The sequence below is a fragment of the Astatotilapia calliptera genome, chromosome 3 (assembly GCF_900246225.1).
Source record: "Astatotilapia calliptera chromosome 3, fAstCal1.2, whole genome shotgun sequence".
Classification (NCBI taxonomy): domain Eukaryota; kingdom Metazoa; phylum Chordata; class Actinopteri; order Cichliformes; family Cichlidae; genus Astatotilapia; species Astatotilapia calliptera.
Genome location: NC_039304.1, coordinates 47,170,220 through 47,194,153, shown reverse-complemented (window position 1 = coordinate 47,194,153; position 23,934 = coordinate 47,170,220). Strand labels below are relative to the sequence as shown.

Here is a 23,934-nt window from a genome sequence, read left to right as displayed (position 1 = left end):
GTGTTTCTTTGGCTTATTTAGACTCACATACTTCAAAAATCAGATAATCTTAATTGATATAGGTATCTAAATTCAGCAATGATAATAAAAGTATGCTAATATGTTTTATGCTTACAATAAGGTCACTTTTGTAATGCTGGTAGTGGTTTAGTTTGTTTGCATCATTAATAAATGCACTTTTAGTCTGACTTTGTTACTGTGAAAGTATCACAGTAACAAAGTATCAGACGGGAAAAATATGTAGTGGTTTGGTTTTCCAGAATTGATACACGAATCTTTTTTTTTTTTAATGCATAAAACAAACAATTAGTAATAAAACCCCAAAACAAACAGTCCCAGCTTAAAGCCACCATCTTGCCAGGGTCTCTGTGTGTAGAGTTTGTGTGTTCTAACCATTTCTGTGTGGGTTCTGTCCGGGTACTCCGACTTCCTCCAACAGTCCAAAGACATGCAGTTAGTGCGATTACCATAATTGATGATTCAATAGGTGTGAATTTAAGTGTAAACGGTTATCTTTATTGCTGTGTTGGCAGAGTGGGAACATATCCTGAGTGTACCCCACCTCTCTCGCACTGTGGGAGCTACGATAGCCTCCAGTTCATGCATGACCTTGATAAGCCGAAGGGGATGGATGGATAGATTTCCAGCTAACCACGCGTGCTTCAGTCACTTCTTATATAATCCCAATTCATAACAACAGTCTGGGAATTTCCTCTCAGGGAATTTCATCACAGCTCTGGTCCGTATGTGCCTAGGCCTTTTTCAAAGTAGGGTTTCAAAGTAGCACGGTGGCACGGTGGTTAGCACTGCTGCCGCACAGCAAGAAGGTCCTGAGTTCAATTCCACCATCAGGCCGGGGTCTTTCTGTGTGGAGTTTGCATGTTCTCCCCGTGTCTGCGTGGGTTCCCTCCGGGTACTCCGGCTTCCTCCCACCGTCCAAAGACATGCAGCTTGTGGGGATAGGTTAATTGGATAATCCAAATTCACTAGGTGTGAATGTGCAAGTGAATGTGAGTGTGACTGGTTGTCTGTTCCTGTGTGTTGGCCCTGCGACAGACTGGCGACCTGTCCGGGGTGTACCCTGCCTCTCGCCCTATGACAGCTGGGATAGGCTCCAGCGCCTCCCGCGACCCTGAAAAGGATAAGCGGAAGCGAATGGATGGATGGTTTCAAAGTAAAAGTCATTTTTACAATGTTGTTTTGAAAAAAATGTTGTGGTCCTACTGTTCACTGCACATGTTAGATGTGTTCCTTGTGCTCTGGAATAAACTGTGGAAGCATCAGTGATGACCTGCGTATCTGCTTCTAAACTAAAACACCTCCCTCTAGTGGCCAAATCTGACAGGTTTGTTCCAGTCAGACTTTAAATGCAGTTATCCAGTTTGACCTGCATACTATTCTTTCTCTTCTAATGAAGATGCATCCACAAGCTCTCCAGACAGATGGGTTGTAGTTCCATCATTCATCTCTGAACTCTGACTTTTACTGATAACCTCAAAAGAAACCACTTAAGATTCTTACAAACATTTGGATTATCATGGTCCTTTCAGACCACATAGAACGCTTTTAATCTGTTGCCAGAGATGAATGGATTTAACCAAGGACCTTCTTGTTGTGAGGAAAGTGGAAAGTGGAGGGAGAGAGAAAAAGAGAGAGAGAGAGAGAGAGAGAGAGAGAGAGAGAGAGAGAGAGAGAGAGAGAGAGAGAGAGAGAGAGAGAGAGAGGGAAAGACATGGCAAAAGGCCACAAGTCGTATTCAAACCCGGGCCAGGTGCTCTCATACAGTAACCTGCTCGTCCCAGTGAGCTTAATCGGCTCCTATACATATGTTTAATACAAGAATAATAAGATGTCTTAATAAGAAGAAAACCTGTCTGTACTTTTTATGAATGCTTTGAAGAGGAGAAAAAAACTACACTGGCATGTGCAGGCCGACTTTGAAATGAAAATCATTTTGTCTATTTGAGTTTAGAGCTTGTGGAAAATTAATCAAATAATAAAACAGCCCATTTTCAAATAAATCAAACATAGCAGTGGCCCAATAATTTTAAAATAAAAACAATAATCAGGAAAACTGTATGTACTCAGCAAACAGCTCAGGGTGGAAAATATATACAAATATATATTACAAATTTGTAATAATATAAAGGTCACAAAACCATAAATACATGTGGTAAATTGCCTGATACACAGAGATCACGTTGCAGGCCCACGTGATGTTTTGAGACAAATTTAACGTTGCACTTTCACACAGATCCACAAATTTCAGCTGCATTCAAGTCATAGTGTGAAAAACAGTGGAACAATCTTTGCTTGTTGATCATCATCAACCTTTTTGACACATATTTATCTCCATACTGAAAGCATGCTTTTTCATGTTGTCAGTGTCAGAATGGCACATTTATCTTCAGATGTGCAGATCTGAACCCTAGTACAGAGACCTCTGCCGATACTTAGCTTGACTTGTAGGTCTGGAGATGGTGAACACACCTTTGTGACAATGGACCTGATGCACACAGCAGTCCAAGATCAACAGTCCTCAGTATTTATTTCCACTGTGTTATTGTGCAGTTTTTCAGCTCATGTCTCCAGCACAGAAAACTAAGCAGGTCCTGGTGTCTAACTCAAAAGGAGAAGGCATGAGGAGGCTGAGCCCCATGCTTGCACCACAACCTGAACACACTTCTTCTGAGAAATCTGCACCTGTTTGAAGCTTTTATAAAAAGCAGCACTTCAAGTGAATGTTGAATTAGGTGTACATCTTTGATAGTTCAAATCTGGCAGCATGTTAGAAATGAAAGAGTATATACATTTTAGATTTTAATAGGTCCATGTATATTTAACACTGTACATGTTGATTTGACCTCCAAGAACAGAAGCAGAACACTCACAGGTCATTTAAACAAGGTCATAGACTATTTATGAGATGCTTTTTCAGCTGCTTTAAATGCAGCCTATGATTTCTAAAGATTACAGGGAACACAGCTGTGTCCTCCAGTAGAAAAGAGACAGAAACAGAAACTACTAGCAAACCTGGAAAAACAACATTCAAGATGTTGATGAGGTCACCAGCAAGGTGTATCTCCTCCACATTCCTGAGGCTGTACTAGCAAATACAGCAAAAGGATGATAGCACATGTGGATGTGCCTTTCTGGAGAAGTTGTGTCACGGGGTGGAAAGGGACAAGTTATCTAAGTTTTTCTACTATGCATGTTTTGCTGCGTTTTACCTTTTTAATATTTTAATATTGTACACTGGTTTATTTTTATGAGTTTTACTGCATGTTTTAATGGTATTTATTTGGTGACTTGTCCTGGAAAGACTCCGCCCCTACCTGATAATAAACTGATCACACCTGCGAGAGATCCCAGAGAGGCCAATAAGAGGGCCTGGCAGACCAAAGGCAGGAGCTCGACCGAGAGGCTTGAGAGACGGGCAGGCGTAAGTGGTGCCAGGCGGCGGCACCCGCAAGCCGAAGGGGCTGGTGGAGCTGGACGTTAGGGAAGGACGATGCACGACCAGCGCGGAGACCACCAGCAGGAGGACCAGCGCGCAGAGGCACCAGCACGCAGAGAGCGACAGTACCAGCGCAGAGAGCGGAGACAGCACCAGCGGAGGCTACGAGACGGCTGTGCCGATTTCCAGTTTTAAAGAAGCGGCGGGCGGAGTTGAGAGCTCTGCCCACCCGGGGTAAGTCTCTGACTTATCCCTTTTTTATGAAGTAAACCTGTCTGGAAAGAATAGTGACTGCCGCTTCCTCTCCTTCTTCAGCATACCAGGACGTGAGTGCGAGAGGGAGGCGAGGACTCCGCTGGTTCCTTTGGTTATACCACTTGCTGGATTTCTTAGCTCCCTGGGACTTTTAGGTTGTGGCGCAGGCCACTGGACTTTTAATATTGTGTTTTATTGACTTTTATTGTGCTACCCCTTGGCCAAGGTTGTGTTAATTCATTTTGCATTTTTAACTATCCATCCATCCATCCATCTTCATCCGCTTATCCGAGGTCGGGTCGCGGGGGTAGCAGCCTAAGCAAAGAGGTCCAGACCTCCCTCTCCCCAGCCACCTCCTCCAGCTTGTCCGGGGGAATACCAAGGCGTTCCCAGGCCAGCCGAGAGATATAATCTCTCCAGCGTGTCCTGGGTCTGCCCCGGGGCCTCCTCCCGGTGGGACATGCCTGGAACACCTCACCCAGGAGGCGCCCAGGGGGCATCCTTGTCAGATGCCCGAACCACCTCAGCTGGCTCCTTTCGATGTGGAGAAGCAGCTGCTCTACTCTAAGCCCCTCCCGGATGGCCGAACTTCTCACCCTATCTCTAAGGGAGAGGCCAGCCACCCTTCGGAGGAAGCTCATTTCCGCCGCTTGTATCCGCGATCTCGTTCTTTCGGTCACTACCCACAGCTCGTGGCCATAGGTGAGGGTAGGGACGTAGATCGACCGGTAAATTGAGAGCTTCGCTTTTACACTCAGCTCCCTCTTCACCACGACTGACCGGTGCAGCGTCCGCATTACTGCAGCCGCAGCCCCAATCCGTCTGTCGATCTCCAGCTCCCTTCTCCCATCACTCGCGAACAAGACCCCGAGATACTTGAACTCCTCCACTTGGGGCAGGAACTCATCCCCGACCCGGAGTGGGCACTCCACCCTTTTCCGGCTGAGAACCATGGCCTCAGATTTGGAGGTGCTGATCCTCATTCCCGCTGTGTTACACTCGGCTGCGAACCGCTCCAGTGCGAGCTGGAGGCCCTCACCCGATGAAGCCAACAGAACCACATCATCCGCAAAAATCAGAGATGAGATTCTGAGGCCACCAAAGCGAAAGCCCTCCGCCACTTGGCTGCGCCTAGAAATCCTGTCCATAAAAATTATGAACAGAACCGGAGACAAAGGGCAGCCCTGGCGGAGCCCATCACCCACCGGGAACGAGTCCGACTTATTGCCGGCAATGCGAACCAAGCTCTTGCAACGGTTGTATAGGGATTGAATGGCCCGTAGCAATGGGCCAGACACCCCATACTCGCGCAACACCTCCCACAGGACGCCCCGAGGGACACGGTCGAATGCCTTCTCCAGGTCCACAAAACACATGTAGACTGGTTGGGCAAACTCCCATGCACCCTCAAGTATCCTCGAGAGGACAAAGAGCTGGTCCAGTGTTCCGCGACCAGGACGAAAACCGCATTGTTCCTCCTGTATCCGAGGTTCGACTAGCGGACGAACCCTCCTCTCCAGCACCCTGGCATAGACTTTCCCGGGGAGGCATTTTTAACTATTTAAATATAATAAATTATATTTTAATCATACAGTTTTTAATGTGTGCTTCCCCTTGGCGGCTCCACTGCTCAATCCGTTTGGAGGAAGGTTTCCTTCCTTCGCACAAAATCACTGTGGAAGTAAAACCAGCCTTCCGCCTCCGTTACAGTTGGACTACCTGAAAAACCTTGGTGGACTGCAGGTACTCATCTCATGAAGATATCTGATGACAAGAGGACTTATAAGAAGAAAAACTACACTACATTCTTAAAGTATGGTAATAAACCATTGGCCCTTGGAGGTTGTCTTGTGATTGCAGCACTTTCTTTTGTTCCAAAACAGGTGAAAATGACAAACAATACTTTCCTATTGAGCAGACTGACATTGATGAAGTTTAACTAGCTTTGTCTAACTCCGATAGTCAAGTGATGTTTCAGGGTTTTAAGCAAAGGATGTCAAATCAAAATCAAATCAAATCACTTTTGTCACATCACATGTGCAGGTACATTGGTACAGTACATGTGAGTGAAATTCTTGTGTTCGAGCTTCACAAGCAACAGTTGTGCAAAGTACAATAACGTAAACAAGCAAAATACAAGAATGGCTAAATCTGAAACTAATAAATATATGTACAATATATAATAGTATATGCATTGTTCACTGTGTTCTGGAATTACTGTTCTTCATTTTACATTCAAGGAATTAAGGCATGATCAGGAAGAACAGGCACGGTCTTATTCATCTTTATTCAAAATTATTTAAAACTCTACCATTATATTAGGAGCAGAACATGCTGAGCATGTTAGTGTTTAAAGTCCAACATCTCCCTCTAGTGGCCATATATAAACATGTGTGAGGATGGTGTTAATGTAAAATGTGAATCATAGTGTTCCAGTCAGTCATCAGTGTGTCTCTGCACAGCTGTAATTAAAATGTGTTCAGAGGGCCTCAGTGTCTGAATGGTTCCAGTTCAGCTCCATAACAGCAGCGTCCCTGGTTTGATTCCTGTGTTTCAGCTGCGTTTGATACAGTGGATCATGCCATTTTACTCTCTCATTTGGAAAATTGGGTGGGCATTAGGGGAACAGGACTGGAGTGGTTCAGGTCTTAAATGGCAGGGTGAACTTGGGAAGCGCATCGGTAATTACAGGATGCTGTAAACGGACCAAACTTCAGTCAGGAGAACAACTGAGATAATCCATCCACAATACAAGGTTAGTCATTAATATACTGCAGCAACATGGGAAGAGAGCAGCTGCGAGAGAATTCAACATTAATGGATCAATGGTACAGAAGTGGAGGAAGCAAGAAGAATTAGTTGAGTAAAATTTGACTTATCTCACTTTTTGTTTTTTGCGCTTTACACTCTGGTGACCTTATGATCCAAAAAATACGGTACTGTTACGTTCCCCTAAAAGGGCCCAGGCAGTGAGAGGGAAGTAACAAAAAGTGTCCGGGTCAGAAAAAGGAGTCAAGGAGGCAAAAGGGTTAAATTAAAGACTTTTATTAAAGTAGCTCAACTAAAAGAGACGGACAAGCCGCTATCACCATTTAAGGAAAACAAACAAAACTCAAGCGTTGGTCAATAAAGTAAAAAGTAAGTCAAAAAGAGAGCAGCTCACTAGCTGCAACCACACAGCTCACTAGCTGCAAACACACTAATGGCAATCTGGCCCAGAGCTCACCTTTCCCTGGGCTTAAATACTTTTAATTACTGATGAGAGTCAGCTGCACAAAAGGGAAAGGTGGCACCTCAGGTAGAAGAGGTGGTGGGACACGCCCACACAGGCACCTTCAGGAGGAGGCCCTGCTAGGGCCGTAACAGGTACTCATCTACAGAGGGTGCAAAATGCTGCAGCTCGTCTTTTAAATGGAACTCGAAAGTTTGAACACATTTTCCGTGTTTTAGCTTCACTTCACTGGCTACCCATTTCTTTTAGGATTCATTTTAAAATTATTTTATTTGCAGCCTTATACACCGGGTATCTCAGGTCAGCTGATCAGCTTTTCCTGAATGTACCCAAGACTGAGCGTAAACTTAGAGGCGATTGTGCTTTTGCTGTAGCTGCTCCAAAGCTGTGGAATGATTTCCCTTTAGAGATTAGACAGGCCTCTTCTCTGCCTGTTTTTAAATCACTTCTGAAAACCAATCTCTTTACCTTGGCCTTTGACAACGTATGAGATGTTGGTTTTAGTTTATTTTTATTTTTGTAATTTTTGCTGATTCTGTGTTGTAATATCTTGTTTTTTTCAAATACAGGGCTGTTTTAATTTGTATGTATTATTTGTTTTATTTTTTAATGGTTCCTTTTATGCTATAGTTCTTAATGTATTTATTGTACAGCAGTTTGGGCCTGTGCTGGCTACACACACACACACTGACCACTCACTATGTCTTGAACCAATAGAAAGCTGGTGCTCAGAGGAAGAGGGCGGGCTTTACTTGGTGTCAGTGAGAGAAATGAAAAAAAGCTCAAATGAGTGAGAAGGACGATGAAGGAAACATCTGTGCTGTGTCTGCTCTGTAAGTAGAATCTCTGTGTCAGATTTTAAATTTGATGTAAAATGTTAAAACATGTTCACTTAACATTTCAGGCTAATCATGGATTTGTTTTATGTGTTAACCCTGCATTGGACCAGTAACATCTGAAATGTTACTGGTCCAATGTCATGGTAAGCGAGCGACAGTTGGGCTCTGTAGACCCAAAGATCCAAATTTAGTAGAGAAGATGGATGTTCTCCTACCAGATGTTCCTTTTTTTGTTTGTTCAACTTTAAACATTGTCCTTTCTCTTTTTACGAGCGTTAATTTAAAAATGAGCAGATATATCACAGAGAGACGAGTTTGTTTGTTGTTCTTTATGTTCACCTCAAATCAACCTGAGTGTCATTTCTCTTTAGTTCTGATCTCACTGCTGAGCTGCACAACAAACCAAGGTCAGTAACCTTCTTCTGTCACAGTTTAAACCTGAGAAATGCTCACTGATATGACCTGATTGGGTTCATATATTCACAGTGGAGCTCACATCTGAAACTGATGAAATAGAATAGAACAGAATGCCTTTATTGTCACTATGTACAATCAGATATTGAGCATCTCCTATTCAGTGTAAACATGTAGGGGGAGGGGGATGCACAGTTCTGCATCACTGTATACAGATGAACAGTATCAACTGAAGAAATTATATAAATTGTACAAATATGCAATCTGGTGTAAACAAAAACTAAATATACAAATAAAAAGTGTTTTGTATACACAGTTTGAGTTATTGCACAGTGCAGTGAGGGAATAATTATGCCATTGTTCTCACAAAAGTATAAGTAACCATCCGTTTTTAAATTTAACCCTCATAGCTCGTCTGACTGTGAGTCCCAGCAGCTCTCAGTTCTTTGAAGATCGATCTGTGTATCTGACCTGTGAGGAGGACGACAGCTCTGCTGGATGGACTCTGAGGAGAAACACAAGCAAACAACAGAGGACTCAGTGTGGAGATGGGTGGGGAACATCAGCTGCTCCTACCTGTAACATTGTTGTATTCCCATATGACAGTGGAGTTTACTGGTGTGAGTCCAGAGAGGGTCCCATCAGTAACATGGTTAACCTGACAGTCACTGGTAAGCTGAGTGTGTGGAGTTAGTGTTGATGAAGCTGTGTGTAAATGGATGAAATGCTGTAGTTTGTCTCTGTGTTGAGGTGGATCAGTGATCCTGCAGAGTCCTGTCCTCCCTGTGATGGAGGGAGATGATGTCACTCTGCTCTGTAAAACAAAGACCACTCCCTCCAACCTCCCAGCTGCTTTCTATAAAGATGGCTCCCTCATCAGGAAGCAGCCTACAGGTCACATGACCATCCAGCATGTTTCCAGGTCTGATGAAGGCCTCTACAAGTGTGACATCAGCGGTCATGGAGAGTCTCCATCCAGCTGGATCACTGTCACAGGTGACACACTCACCTGTCTGTGTTTCTGCAGCTTTCAACATTCACAATGTGACGACAACTTAATGACTGTGTTTGCTTTATTTTAGGGGAACACACCACCACACCTCCACCTACATCCACCTCTCCTGCTGTTCTCTCTGTGTTGTCATGTGTTGGATCAGTCTGTGTTGTGGTTCTACTGGTGGTACTGGTGAGACGATATGCTCACAAACATCTTAAAGGTGAGACCTAGGATATCTAGATTTCAAATGCATGCTTTTGGTTTGGTGAAAAATCAAAACATTTATTAAGTGGAAATGTCTTATTGCTTGCATGTCTTGATGCTGATTGTTAGAAATGACAAATATAGATTTTTTTTGACATTTTTATCTGAACTTTGGTGTTAAATTTGGATCATTAGCGCAGCTCAAAACAAAGATTCAGAAAATAATGTCACAGACAACATCATGTAGAGCAACAACACATCACATAGTGAAAAACAGCCGATTAAAAATCGTACTGGTAATATTGTGAGACACTAGCTGTTTTGCCATTAGTGTAGATGTTGGGTATCGAAGGGTCCACATTTTCCTCATGCTCTTCATGTTACACCTTCCACTGGGGCCAACAGTGGCCTCTTCTCATCCCTTTTTCTGTGCCTTCCTATTCCAGTAGTCAGCTTCTCATCAGTGTGTCCTGGTTTCTCGACACCTGACACAGCTCTTGGTAATGCGGGTGACGCCCAAGCTGGTATGGCTTCTGTTATCTGTCTCTTGTTCATACCTCAGGTAGGTTCGGTTAGCATGGGGGGAACTATCATAGGGAACCTTACTGGAAACAGACACCCTGGTGTGTGTGTGTGTGTGTGTGTGTGTGTGTGTATATATATATATATAATATTTACTTTTGACTTCTTTCTGTGAAACCACTGAAGCAACTTCTTTTTGTTGACACCAGTTAACTGTAGTCTGAGACTGATCAGACATCTCACCACAGTGTGTCCTGGTTTGGCTAACAGACGTGTTCATGTTGTGAGAACACGTTTGCTTTGTGCTCTGTGGTGAAGCATCTCAGTCTGTATTAAAAGAAAACGGCAGCTTTGTGGTCATCTGCCTCCTATTCTCACCACTTCTGTCTGGTAAGATGTTTTTCAGCAGAGGTGGTAAGAAGTGGAAAAAAACAACAACTGTGAAAACCCACATCTGTGTATAATTTTAATTTCTGCATAACCCAAAATAAAACCGTACTGTTACAGCTATAGTGTAATAATAAAACAATACTGTCATCATTGTACATGCAATAATTTTTGTTTGTTTGTGCAGTGAGTGATTCAACTGTAATCTACTCATCAGTGAGGACAAAAGCCACACCAAAGAGGACCAGAGGTACAGCGCCTCCTTATTTTTAACACAGCCGAGTGAGCTGCTTGTTTCCAGACTATTTTCAGTCTTTTTTCCTGCCATTTCAAACAATTCCTCTAAAGTTTTTCAATCACAGAAGTAAGCATTATAAATATGCGTTAAGAAATATCTTGCACTATGCAAGTGAAACTGAAAGCTCTCAGGTTTTTATTAACATGTAGCTAAAAAGTAATAATAATTTTTTAATAAATACGAATTTGTTGAGGTAAAAAATAAATAAATAAGTAAAGTTCTTAGGGGCGACCGTGGCTCAGTGGGTTGGGAAGCGCATCTATAACTGGAAGGTCGCCACAGGGCAGCTGTGGCTACAACTGTAGCCTTCCTCCACCAGTGTGTAAATGTGAGAGTGAATGAATAGTGGTATTGTAATGCGCTTTGGGTGCCTTGAAAAGCGCTATATAAATGCAATCCATTATTTTTTTTATTTTTTTTTTTTGTTGTTAAAGTCAATACCTGTTCTTCTGGTGAATGCTCAAATTAAACATTAACATTAATTGTTTTGAGTTAAGTAATGACTCCCAAAGAAATGAATTTGTTACACTAGTTACTGTACAATGCTTCTATTACTGTAGCATTTCTCTGTAACATGGTGATAAGATGTACTTTCACATAGTTACCAGCTCTTTATATAAACTTGATCCTTCATAGTTGCCCTCACATCCTTGTTACTAATCCCCTGCACTTCCTGAGACAATAACGGCCCTCTATCTGACCTAATTTGCCATTTTCTTGATTTTTGAATCAATAGATGACAACACAGTATTTTGGACAATCAATGAAAATGATTGAAAATGTGGAAACAGTGACTATATGGCTTTTTAATGTCATTTAATGCTTTTCATAAGCTAATTGCTACAGATCTGTTCGTTTCAGGTTTGTTCTTTGCACATTTTAATCTTTTATAAAGCAGCTGGTTCCCTGTAAAGTCTGAACTGGGACTGTGGATGATGCAGTGAGGTGGCGATTGGAGATCTTGACTGAACTACAAAGTGTGTAATCATGTTTTCTGTTGTTTGAACTGTGTGTGTGTTTGTGTTCAGACATTGAACTAGAGCCAGACGTCGTCTACTCTGTACTACCAGTCCAGCAGTAGTAGTCTAACAGTCCAACCACTGACGTCCAGCTGCTGGTCTTTAACTGGTCCCCCCAGCACATCAGACCAAAGGAGATCCACATGTTACAAAGAATTATATGTATTATGCATTCTATATCTTCTTTTTCCAATTATTTAGCCACTTCAAATAAGATGTATTTTTAGCAGAGTTTTAAACCTAGTTTCTCTGTGAGATTAATAAAACTTTTTTTCCATTTTGTTTTCTCCATGTGATTCTGTGGGTTTCACCAAAGTGTCATATGGAAAATTGGGCTTCTCCCAATGTAGTTGTGGCTAACAAATACACGCCTTTCACTGGAGAAAAGAAAGCATAAGCATGTAACTGGAATGGCAGCAAAATTCTGTGAATGTAACCTAAAAAGATGAGGTTAGTACGAGGGATGGGTATCGTTTAGGTTATATCCAATATCATTGCCAAAACGGTACTTTTGAAATAGTGCCGGTGCTTAAACAGTGCTCGAACCGGTGCTTAAAGAATAGAATAGAATAGAATTCAACTTTATTGTCATTGCACATGCACAGGTACAGGGCAACGAAATGCAGTGTGCATCCATCCAGAAGTGCTTTAGTGATATAGATATATTACAATATATATTAGCAATAATATAGATGTGTAAGTATATTACAGAAATGGGTCTATTATGGTATGTTATAATGTACACGGTATGAAGTATGTTATGAATATGCTATAACTACAAGTATGTACAGGCTGTAGTGAGTACAAGCTATGTACAGGCTATGAACAGGATATAAATATGAAAAACTATACAGAATATCAAATAAAAACTATACAGAAATATGAGATATACAGTTATACAGAAATGTGAACTATGCAAGTTATGAACAGTTGTAGGATTAATGTGAGGTCTCGCAGCAAGCTATCAAATACGATGCATTTGTCAGCTTTTAAAAAATGCTATGTGTCGCCAGGTTTGTCATCAGATTCGAGGTGTTACCTCCTTTGCACAGTATCGCAGTATTAGCTTAAAGCACTTGTTGCAGGCTGCTGAGTTTGCATCTTTTGCTGTGAAGTACAGCCAGACTTTTGAACACTTTGCCTTGGGCATTTTTAATCTGTAGATCTACTCTAAAAGAATGTACATACCTCGGCCCGCCTACTATCCTTGCAAAGGTAAAATGATTGGCTAGAATCCAAAGTGTATGGCATCTCAGGAAAAAAAAAAGCACAGAAATAAAGCACCGAAATGTGCACTGCTTTTCGGTCTGGTTACTACTGTTTATGGCAACCTGATACCGGTAACCATCACTAGTTAGTACTAAGAGTATGTGACTGAGGAAATAAATGTCATAATTTTTCTGTGTCACTAAGAAATTAGCTGATAAACTCTCATTGTACTGTGTATCGTTAATTGTATTTTTTTCTCTTAATTTTAGGCAGATGAGAGAAACAAAACAGAACTCTGGTAGCAGCTTCAAAGATATGAATCCTTGCATCTCCACATTTTTTAAATATATTGATTGTAATTGATATAAACTAAAGTAATCTTTACATGTTAGGTTGGACGTTTATAAACTATTTTGAGTTGTGCTTGAGCATAATAAAATATAGACAGAGAGAGCTTAGTGTTTATTGATAAGTAACAAACTCATGAACATGTGACCCAGAGTGGATCTCCTGAACCAGCACGGAGCTCAGACAAGTTTGAAACGGTCACAAATCCTATTTTGAAGTGTGCTGCAACCTTTTGGTAAAACAGGTTACAGCAGAGCTACTGCTTTATAACAAAAGTTTTGACATTTTGAGATCCACGAGTTAGACTATAAAACCAATGTAACCTATGTATAGGTTTAGGTTACATTTTACATTCATGCTAAAGAAAGATTAAGTGGAATGAATAGAAGGGTATCATGAAATAACAGCAAGATATGTGCTATTTTATCATTATTAGTTTTTAATTTTTAATTTCATTTTTCTTAATTAAAAATTATTCATGTGGGGAAGGGGTTTGTGTGTCCCAGGGATCCCAGGGGCTATGTTATCTGGGGGCTTTGCCCCCTGGTAAGGTCTCCAATGGCAAATTAGTCCTGGGTGAGGAACCAGACAAAGAGCGATTCAGAAGACTCCTATGATAAGACTATCGAGGGAATAGTTCACCCTTCCCGGGATAGGGTTACCGGGCCCCACCCTGGAGCCAGGCCCAGGGTAGGGTGCTTGAGGGTGAGCGTCTGGTGGCCGGGCCTTAGTCAATGGGGACAGGCCGGGCACAGCCCGAAAAAGGGACATGAGCCCATCTTTCTGCAGGCCCACCACCTGCAGGAGGCACTGTAGGGGTCGGGTGCATTGTGAGCCAGGCGGCAGCCAGGAGCAGATGTCTTGGCGGACTGATCCCCGGCTACCAAGACTGGCAATTGGGACATGGAATGTCACCTCTCTGGTGGGGAAAGAGCCTGAGTTAGTGAGTAAGGTTGAGAGGTACTGGCTAGATATAATTGGGCTCACCTCAATGCATGGCTTGGGCTCTGGAACCAGCCTCCTGGAGAGGGGCTGGACTTTGTCTCAGTCTGGAGTTGTCCCTGGTGAGAGGCAACGGGCTGGGGTGGGTATTTTGGTATCCCCTCGGATTGCTGCTGTATGTTGGGGTTTCTGTGACTGGGAGGAACGGCCTCCCAGATCTGAACCCGAGCAGCGTTTTGTTATTGGACCTCTGTGCAAACCACAGTTTGGCTATAAAGAACACCATATTCGAACATAAGAGTGTCCATAAGTGCCCATGGCACCAGGACACTCTAGGCCACAGGTCGATGATCGATTTTGTAATCGTATCACCAGACCTAAGGTCATATGTTTTGGACACTCAGGTAAAGAGAGGGGATGACTTGTCAACTGGTCACCACCTGGTGGTGAGTTGGATCAGGTAGCGGGGGAGAACGCTGGACAGACCTGGCGCAGAGAGCTTAGTGTGAAAGCAAAGCTCTCAGTTTTCCGGTCAATCTATGTCCCTACCCTCACCTATGGTCACGAGCTGTGGGTAGTGACCGACAGAACAAGATTGCGGTCGGGCTTCGTCCGAAGGGTGACTGGCCTCTCTCTTAGAGATAGGGTGAAAAGTTTGGCCATTTGGAAGGGGCTCAGAGCAGAGCCGCTGCTCCTCCACATCGAAAGGAGCCAGTGTAGGTGGTTCGGGCATCTGACAAGGATGCCTTCTGGGTGAGGTGTTCCGGGCCAGTCCCACGGGAGGAGGCCCCGGGCCAGACCCAGGACACGCTTGAGAGATTATATCTCCACCCGTCGACCCGGCCCCAGGTAAGCGGAAGAAAATGGATCGATGGATGTTTATATTAGAAGTATTACAGCCTAATCTAGAAGCTTCTGAAACTCAAGATTTTCACAGACTGTTTCAACAACATCCTGGCAAAATCTTTTCATTAAGTCAATCTTTATGTACAGTTAAACATAAAATTGTCAATACACATGTATAAACATCTCCCTCTAGTGGCCAAATATAAACCATGTGTGAGGATGGCGTTAATGTAAAATGTGAATCATAGAGTTCCAGTCAGTCATCAGTGTGTCTCTGCACAGCTGTAATTAAAATGTGTTCAGAGGGCCTCAGTGTCTGAATGGTTCCAGTTCAGCTCCATAACAGCAGCGTCCCTGGTTTGATTCCTGTGTTTCAGCTCATGTCTGCCAAGAGGCAGACATGAGCTGGTTATGGTTATGAGCTGGTTTTAAACTAAAGTCTAAAATACTTAGTTAAATTTAACATTATATAGTTCACATATAAAACTATGAATTGTAATTTTAAATGGTTTAAAAGCATGTAGAATAGCATATGTAGGGACGTAATGTAACACAGGCTAAAATAGTTAAAAGAGTTCATGACTATGTTCAACCGGATAATAATCCTTAATGTGACTACAACCTGTGTAACATTCAATCTGTGATCTACTTGTCGAGCCTGGGAAATAATCCATGTGATTTAGTGATCATGATTGATTAGTTATGCCTGCTGTTGCCGGAAGGGGGAGCTCTGGCCACGATGCCTCATTCGCAATGAAGCTGCTGAAAGAGAAGCATCGTGTCTGAGCGTCGTCATTGACTTATCCCCTTTTCAGGTAATAATTGTGCAATTCTGCTGTTGGACTTTACAAATATGTATGTTGAGTTGTACTGACCGTGTTTCCAAATGTACCAAGAGGTTACTAGGAATACTTAGATGACCTGTGTTAACTGTGATGTTAGGATAAGCTATAAGCAGCAAGCTAAGCTAAGCGCTCTGTTGGTGGCTAGCATGAAGCATTATCGTGCCAGACTGTGTATGAAACATACATTGTGTGCATTTTGCATTTGATCTGGACGAAGAACATGTTTATTTTGTATGAAGAGACAAATGCCTATTAGTGTTTTTTTGAATATTTTTTTATTTCTGTACATTTCAGTTTAATGATCTGTTTGTCTTTGTTCATCCTGTTTTGTATTCTTACTTCTTTAATCTGTAATATAGAAAAGGAAGAAAACAGTCTTGATATATTGTCTTACAACTAACAGAGACTGTACATCGTTGTTAGGATGTTTAATACTTTGTATGTATGTTTATATTTTGAATCATTCCTGAAGCTGCTGAAAGAGAAGCATCGTGTCTGAGCTCTCATTGACTTATCCCTTTTCAGCCCTTTTCAGGGTGTAACGTAGGCAAGTATATTTCTCCTTTTTTATCAAGAAGCAAAGACAAAAAGGGGGAAAAAAGAAACAGGGCAGGGTTTGTTGGTTGAATCATCCGTCCCTACCAAAGCCAAAACCAAATCTACGCCTGTCAGGCGTTGTGTGGAGGCGAGGAGGAAGGAACCCAAACGCAGGACTCGCAGGTAGGTGAAGACTGGTGAAGGTTTATTATAAGGAGTGGATGAACAGAACAGAGGTAGAAAATGGCTGGCTGGCTGGACGACTGAATGGCTGGCTGACTGAACTGAACTGAACACACGACAGGAACGACATCATCACATGTACATCAATGACACGACAAAGAACTGGTGAAACAGAGGAACTAAATACACAGGTTGAATGATGACAGTGATTGGAAACAGGCGAGTACAGGGCTGAACATAATCTGACTAATGACACGGGGGACAAGCTGACACGGGGAAAAGACAGGAAGTGAGAACATTAATGTGGCGAACTAAACTGAACATGAACAAACTGAAATCACTGGGTCAACGACCCAGGAACCCTGACAACGCCCTTGGTTATAATGCTTCTATATACTGAAAAAGTCTTTCTGCATGGTGGGCTAACTCTCCCTGTTGCTGGTATTTTGCCAAAAAGAGACTTGAACGAATTCCGACTGTTGATAAAGAGAGGACATTCTTGACGACAGACCTGGTTTTCAGTATGTTTATTTCAGTCTGTGTTAGGGTTGGGCAATATGTAAAAATTTTCCAACCAACAATCTTCAGTCCAATAATCGACGATGGGCAATATATTCATGCATGCGCAGACTGATTTATGCATTTACAACACAGAAATCCAAACATGGACGAACTATTCCCCCCCTAAAAAAAAATAGGGCAGTGCTAATCACTTTAATACGGAGTTAACGCGGGTATCATGATTAACGTCGTTATTCGCAGAAACTCCCTGACTGAGATTTTGACTGTGTCTGCACTCCAGGTGGGTTAATTGTTAATCGTGTTACGATGTGTTCACACCGAACGCGATAGACGCGGCGTACCAAACGCCCCTAATTTGATGCATGCACATTCGCACCTCAACGCGTGTCCAAGAAAAATCCATCGCGCCTCAAAATTGCATATTTTGACACGCGTGAACCGGAAATGTGAGAGGAATGTGGGAGGAAGTTGTGCCAGACGGTATCTTTGCAAGATGGCAGCTGTCGAGCTAGCATTTGAAGAGAGAGTCTCCCTTCTCTATCTACTGTGGAGAGCAGAGCAGCGGCGTAAAGGACGCCCTCACCGTACCTGGGTCCATCAGGTCCTCCAGAGGTGTGAGCAGTTTGGTGAGTTTCACCACTTGCTCCAGGAGCTACGCCTGGATGACGGCGATGACAGCGATACCACCATCTTTCCCTCGCCCAGTTTGAGGATCTGCTGTCCCGCGTTGGTCCAAGCATCGCCCGCCTAGACACCAACTACAGGCGCTCAATCCCACCTGCAGAGCGCCTGGCCATCTGCCTGAGGTTAGTAAAAGTGTTTAATACGTAGTCCTTTATTGATACCTGTGCTAATATATGCTAAACTATCCATTTATACACTGCTAACATGGATGTGCTATGCTATCAATGAATGCCGTCGGTGTTTACTGTTAGCAAACTGTGGTATGGAGACGACTGTTTATAATATTTCTAGTGATAATCAAAAGGTCTCATCAAGTCCCGATTTAATTCAATTTATGCTGTTATCAGTGTTTGCGATGATAGCATGGCTGTGGTGTCATAGGTATGCTCTCGGTGTTTGCTGATATCAAACTGGTACGAGGACCACTGTGGGTTAATCTTTGTTGTGATACTCACTCCTTTTTTTTATTCAGACCTGGTTTAATGCTGGTATAGATGAATATTTGTATATAATTCCTGCAGCTGTCAGACTCTATAACAGGGGTCACCAGCCTTTCTTAAAACTGAGAGCTAGATAAAACTGAACAGTTTGGTTCATCTTTAGTTATATGGGTCTATCTAGCATATTCTATCTTGATATGCTGTCCTATTACAGGTTAATCTTTCAAAAATATTAACAATGAATTAAGCAAGGAAAGGGCTACATGTCAACATACAACTCTTTATTCCTATTAATCTCTTACTTCATTCCTACCTGATTGACATGTTTAGGAATTATGAGTGATTGGCTTACTGTAGTTGTAAAAGTTGTTACCGATCAAATTATATGTTAAAGTTAAAACAAAACACAACTGATTGTTTTATATTATATCTAATATATATTATGTAATTATCCTTATAAAATGTTTTATGTAAGATTTAAGTTTTGTGATTTAAATCTGACATCACAAAAGTATTTTGGAATTTGAATAATGTATTTTGTAACTGCAGTACACATAATATTAATTTTGAACAATTTTGTCCAGGTTCCTTGTCACCGGGGACTCCTTCACGACCAAGCGTTCAGCTTCAGAGTCGGTGTGTCCACGGTGAGCCAGATCACCCCCCAGGTAGCGACGGCCATCTGGGACTGTGTAGTGGACGACTTCATGGCTGTGCCTTCACCTGGAGACTGGCGGTCCATCACAGAGGGATTCCAGGAGCGCTGGAACTTTCCTCTCTGCTGTGGAGCTCTGGATGGGAAGCACGTCCAGACAAAGGCACCCCATATATCATATAGGAGACACACACATTGATATACACTGAATATTCATTTCATTTCTTTTTTGTGGTGCCCAAATTTATGCACCTGCTTGATTTTGTTTAAATAATTATTGCACACTTTTTGTAAATCCAGTAAACTTCTTTTCACTTCTCAAATATCACTGTGTGTGTCTCCTGTATGATATTTAACTGACATTTTTTATTGTAACAACCAACGATTTATACAGGAAAATAATGTCTATTAACAAGGTTGCCCAAACTTTTGTATCCCACTGTATTAGTATATTTTGTCATTAGTATAATATGAAATAAATTCTACATGTGTCAAGTCGTGTGCCAACATTTGCTGTGTAGTAGAACTGAGACATTAGTCATTATAAAAATGTATTTGAAATAATATTAAAATTCTCAAACAGAAAAACATTAAACATAAATATATAAAATATAAGAATTTACAGAGAGAGAGGAATAAAAAGGACCAGCTGCTCTCCAGAGCAGGAACAAGGCTGAGGAGGAAATGCTCCATTGGAGACTGGTGTGGACTCTTCACGGACACCAGGGTGGCCAGCTCCACCACCGATGGACCGTCCTGGGACCCGTGCCTCATCTGCCTCGAAGCCGTCCTCCTCTGTGGGCCTGTAAAACAGCACAAAACACAAAGAAATGAGAAGGCTGCTACTGGATTTTAATTTCAACATTGAAAAGAAAAAAAAAAAAAAAACAGGATATAATCAGATTGGTTGTAGATTTTTTAGTCAAGCTGATCACAAGGCAATCCCACCGAGTAAAAAGCTATCAGTGCTTGCTGTACCTGTGGGACTGGGAAGCCAGGAGAAGCAACAGGGGATGCTCTGCTGCAGAATCAGTTGGTTCTATCAAGACAATATTAAATGTTAACAGGTTTAATTGTCACGGTCTGGAGGGCAGACCGTGGGGATGTGGGGAAAGGAGGACCCAAAACGCAGACTCTGCGATGCAAACAGTGCTCTTTATTTACAGTGGAAAGCTGTAAACACAATAACTCCCCGTTGCTCCCTCGAACCCCATGTGCGTGCTTCCCTCTGACGTCTGTGCTCGTGCTCCCCGCTGTTGTGTTACTGCACACCCTGTGCGTGCTGCCCTTCTGGTCCCTCGTTTCACCTGCAGGACAATACAGAAGCAGCCGTTAAACACTGAACCCGCAGCTGACGGTATGGACACACACACACAGACACACACACACAGACACACACACACACACACACACACACACACGCCGCACTTCCTAATGCTACACACTGACTTGGAGTCTTAGCTTAATGATCCCGCGCCGGTGGGAGCTCCAACTCTCTCATAAGTAGCTCCCCCGACGAGCCCTGATCACCAACAGGTGTGGCATGAACTTCAGGTGTGGCCAGTCCTTCCACAGGGCCACACCCCTCAGGCCTGCAGGTGGCTGAGCTCCATCCTCCAGCCACACCCGCAGACATACACACCCATACCCTGCCTATACATATGAGTGGGACACAGACTAACACAGCACAGTGCAGAAAAACACACACATCACCAAAATAATAATAACAACAATATCAACAGTCAAAACTGCTCACGGACCCCGAGTCCTCCAGAGCTGGGTCCGTGACATTAATACAATAATCATAGAGAAAGTATATACAGTGGTCCCTCATTTATTGCAGCAGGGGTTCTCAGAATAACTAGCCCCTGGCCACGCACTTTATACACTTTTTTCCACACACACACATGAACATTACTCACAGTTCTCACAAGTTGATTCTCAAAGTGCAAACCTTTGTAGATTGCAAAACGTAAAAGTATTATTATGCCGCGGTTTGTCTTCATCTGCATCTTTCGTGCGCCTTTTTCCCTCGCGGTGCAGGTGTCTATTTCCGAACGAGGGTCATAGTTATGGGTGTTTTTGTGCTGTTTTTTTTCTATTGGACGTGATGGTTATCAAAACCAAACGTGATAAATTTGGCAAGCGCAGGAGACACGGAGGAGATTTGTCAATCAGCCTGCAGAATGCAATGCTGTACTGTGCAAAAAAAAAAAATCAGCGAAAAAGCGAAGCAGTGACGGATGAGCGGGACCACTGTGTGCTGTTTATTAATAAACAATAAAATATATTCCTAAATGATAACATGCCTAAAAGCAGAACGGTATTTGTACATCAGTGGGAAAATAGCGGTGGCTTACTAGCTTTTGTGCGGCTTCCCCGGGTCAGTGAAAACTTTCAAAAGAGAAATAAATTAACTTACCAGGTTGCCCGATCTCTTCACATATCATCCTCCAAGCTCGTCCTTTATATTCCTGTCTCGATACAGAAAGCAGCTCCAGGTTGTTTGCTACAGCGTTGATTAGCCTTCCCTCCATTGAAGAATAAAGGGCTTTGGCTGGATCTGCGCCTTTGACCTAGGTCACAGCCACGTCACCAGGCTCCTGATTGGTTGTCGCGGCGCGATTTGACGCTGGAGTTCAGATTTTTCCAACTCGAGCACAAGACGCGAAACACACGTATGCACAAAATGCAACACAAAAACTCATGCGCTGGGTTTTTTTTGCGAGTCAAACGCGCCAGATGCGCTACACTGACGCGCGTTTCATGCGTTTTGGCATTTTCGCGACGCAAATCAGCTTCCGAATTTTCGCGGGACCCGCAATCGCGTGTCATCCTGCTTTTGCATTGACTTTACATGTAAACCTGATGCTCTGGCCGCCTCTATCGCGTTCGGTGTGAACACAGTCGTGATGACGGCACGTTAACGCTGACATCACAAAAGCATAGTTGCCAATATGGGATTTCTTTAGCTTTAAACCAGATGAAAGAAGTAAACCTAACGATGTACCCAAAGCAGTGTTCCACTTCTGAAGATGAACGTGTAGGTATCCCCCATCCATCTGAGTATGCTAGGCTTTTACCAGCTCCATAAACAAGCATTTGGGCTCTGAGGAGGTGCATTTGCTCACAGATAAAAGAGGGTGCCTGTAGAGCAGCGTTATTATTATTTTTTCTGTTGACTACTCTCTGTGGGGCGATCGTGGCTCAAGAGTTGGCAGTTTGTCGTGTAATCGGAAGGTTGCGGGTTCGAGCCCTGACTCGGAAAATCTCGGTCGCTGTGTCCTTGAGTAAGACACTTCACCTACTGGTATTGGCAAGAGGGGCCGATGGACACAATATGACAGCCTGGCTTCTGTCAGTCTGCTTCCACCAGTGTGTGAGAATGAATGAATAGTGCGCTTTGAGGGTCTTGAAACTTGCTATATAAATGCAATCCATTATTATTATTCTATTGGCTCCATCGTTATTAGCAAACTTACTCATGGGCAAATAAATGAATAAATCGCTCTTGTAAAAACAATCAACGATGGGCTCAGCCTATCATCAAGAGTATATATATTTGTCCAATCTATGAACAACATGTGGTCCTCAACGTCACATGTTGTTCATAGGATTCAAATTGCTTACAACTGATATGGAAAAGCACTCTGTTCCAGGACATATGTTACATTTCACATACAGATGCTTGCCTTTTATCTCTTTGAGAGAAAAAAATAATATCTGTACCTCCACTTAACTTTTTGGTGAAAGAGGTTACAGCAGAGCTACTGCTTTATAACAACAGTTAAATAGTTTAAGATCCACTAGTAAGACCATGAAACCAATTAACTGTAGGTTTAGGTTACATTTTACCTACATGCTGAAGAAAAATTAAATGGAATGAATAGGAGGGTATCATGAAATAACAGCAACCTACGTGTTATTTTATCATCGGCAGTGTTAATTTAAGTAAGTTTTTTTTAAGAAAAATAATTCTTCCATTGTTTATATTAGAAGTATGACACCATTTCCACAGTCTGTTTCATCACATCAGGCTTTACCAGGAACTGCACATGTGTGAGGACAGTGTTATTGTAAAATGTGAATCATACTGTTCCAGTCAGTCATCAGCAATTTTCCCTCTAAGCGTGTGTGTGCATGTGAGCAATCGCGCACTGCTGACATGGACTCCCCACACAGAAAATCTGCGCTGCGCACAAAAACAAAATCCAGCCTGAATTGGAATTAAAGTAAACACATGTATTTATTTTATGTCGCTGATTTTCTGTGCGTGGAGTGTCAGCAGTGCGATTGCTCACTCGCTCAGCTTAGAGGGAACAGTGGTCATCAGTGTGTCTCTGCACAGCTGTAATTAAAATGTGTTCAGAGGGCCTCAGTGTCTGAATGGTTCCAGTTCAGCTCCATAACAGCAGCGTCCCTGGTTTGATTCCTGTGTTTCAGCTCATATCTGCCTCTCTCACTGAGGGGGACGTCCACTACATGGAAATGGATTTGTTCATCAACCAAACTACAGATCACTGAGAGCAGAGGAAACTTGAGTTTGTTATGTGTGTGCATATATGACTGTATAAAGGCAGGTTGGATACATATTCTGCTGTCTTTTTAAAACACTGCTTATTTTTTATATTGCACGGGTTTTTATGTCTGCTGGTCATTATGTTTAACACATCTTAGTTATGAGACAGGCAAACTGACAGGCAGATTTTAAAAGCTGTCTACCGATATAAGGTGAAATAATGTTAGCATTTGTACCTTTACATGAAAACAAAGGTGAGTCTCCTACCACTGTTGGGGACTCATTATTTCTTGTGCCAATAAGAACAAACCACAGACTCAGAGGAAGAGGGCGGGCTTTACTTGGTGTCAGTGACAGAAATGAAAAAAAGCTGAAATGAGTGAGAAGGACGATGAAGGAAACATCTGTGCTGTGTCTGCTCTGTAAGTAGAATCTCTGTGTTTGTTTGAATTCTTGTACTTTGACTGTCTGCTCTCCTGATAACTGATGATGGAGGAGAAGACATGAAAAACAAATCAGGCTGATTTCAAGTTCAAAACACCACGAGGACCAACTGCAGGTCTGAACTGACTCTTTATCT

General features: G+C 42.6%; 1 protein-coding gene and 1 long non-coding RNA gene across 3 annotated transcripts; both read left to right on the top strand.

Moving 5' to 3' along the window:
• Window positions 1–3,511: 3,511 nt before the first annotated feature.
• On the top strand, window positions 3,512–9,174 carry LOC113015116 (Fc receptor-like protein 5; the record flags this gene model as incomplete). The annotated part of the gene is made up of 4 exons (XM_026157053.1): window positions 3,512–3,645; window positions 8,183–8,190; window positions 8,608–8,868; window positions 8,948–9,174. Coding segments are annotated over exons 1-4 (630 nt in total), but the record flags the coding sequence as incomplete, so codon positions are not given.
• A 147-nt stretch (window positions 9,175–9,321) lies between these two features.
• Window positions 9,322–11,831, top strand: LOC113011198 (uncharacterized). Of its 2 annotated transcripts, none has more exons than XR_003270485.1 (4): window positions 9,322–9,414; window positions 9,845–9,922; window positions 10,495–10,557; window positions 11,634–11,831. It is a non-coding gene; the product is annotated as an uncharacterized LOC113011198 (long non-coding RNA). The 2 variants fall into 2 exon arrangements; XR_003270484.1 differs by having other exon boundaries at window positions 9,845–9,960.
• The last annotated feature ends 12,103 nt before the right edge of the window (window positions 11,832–23,934 follow it).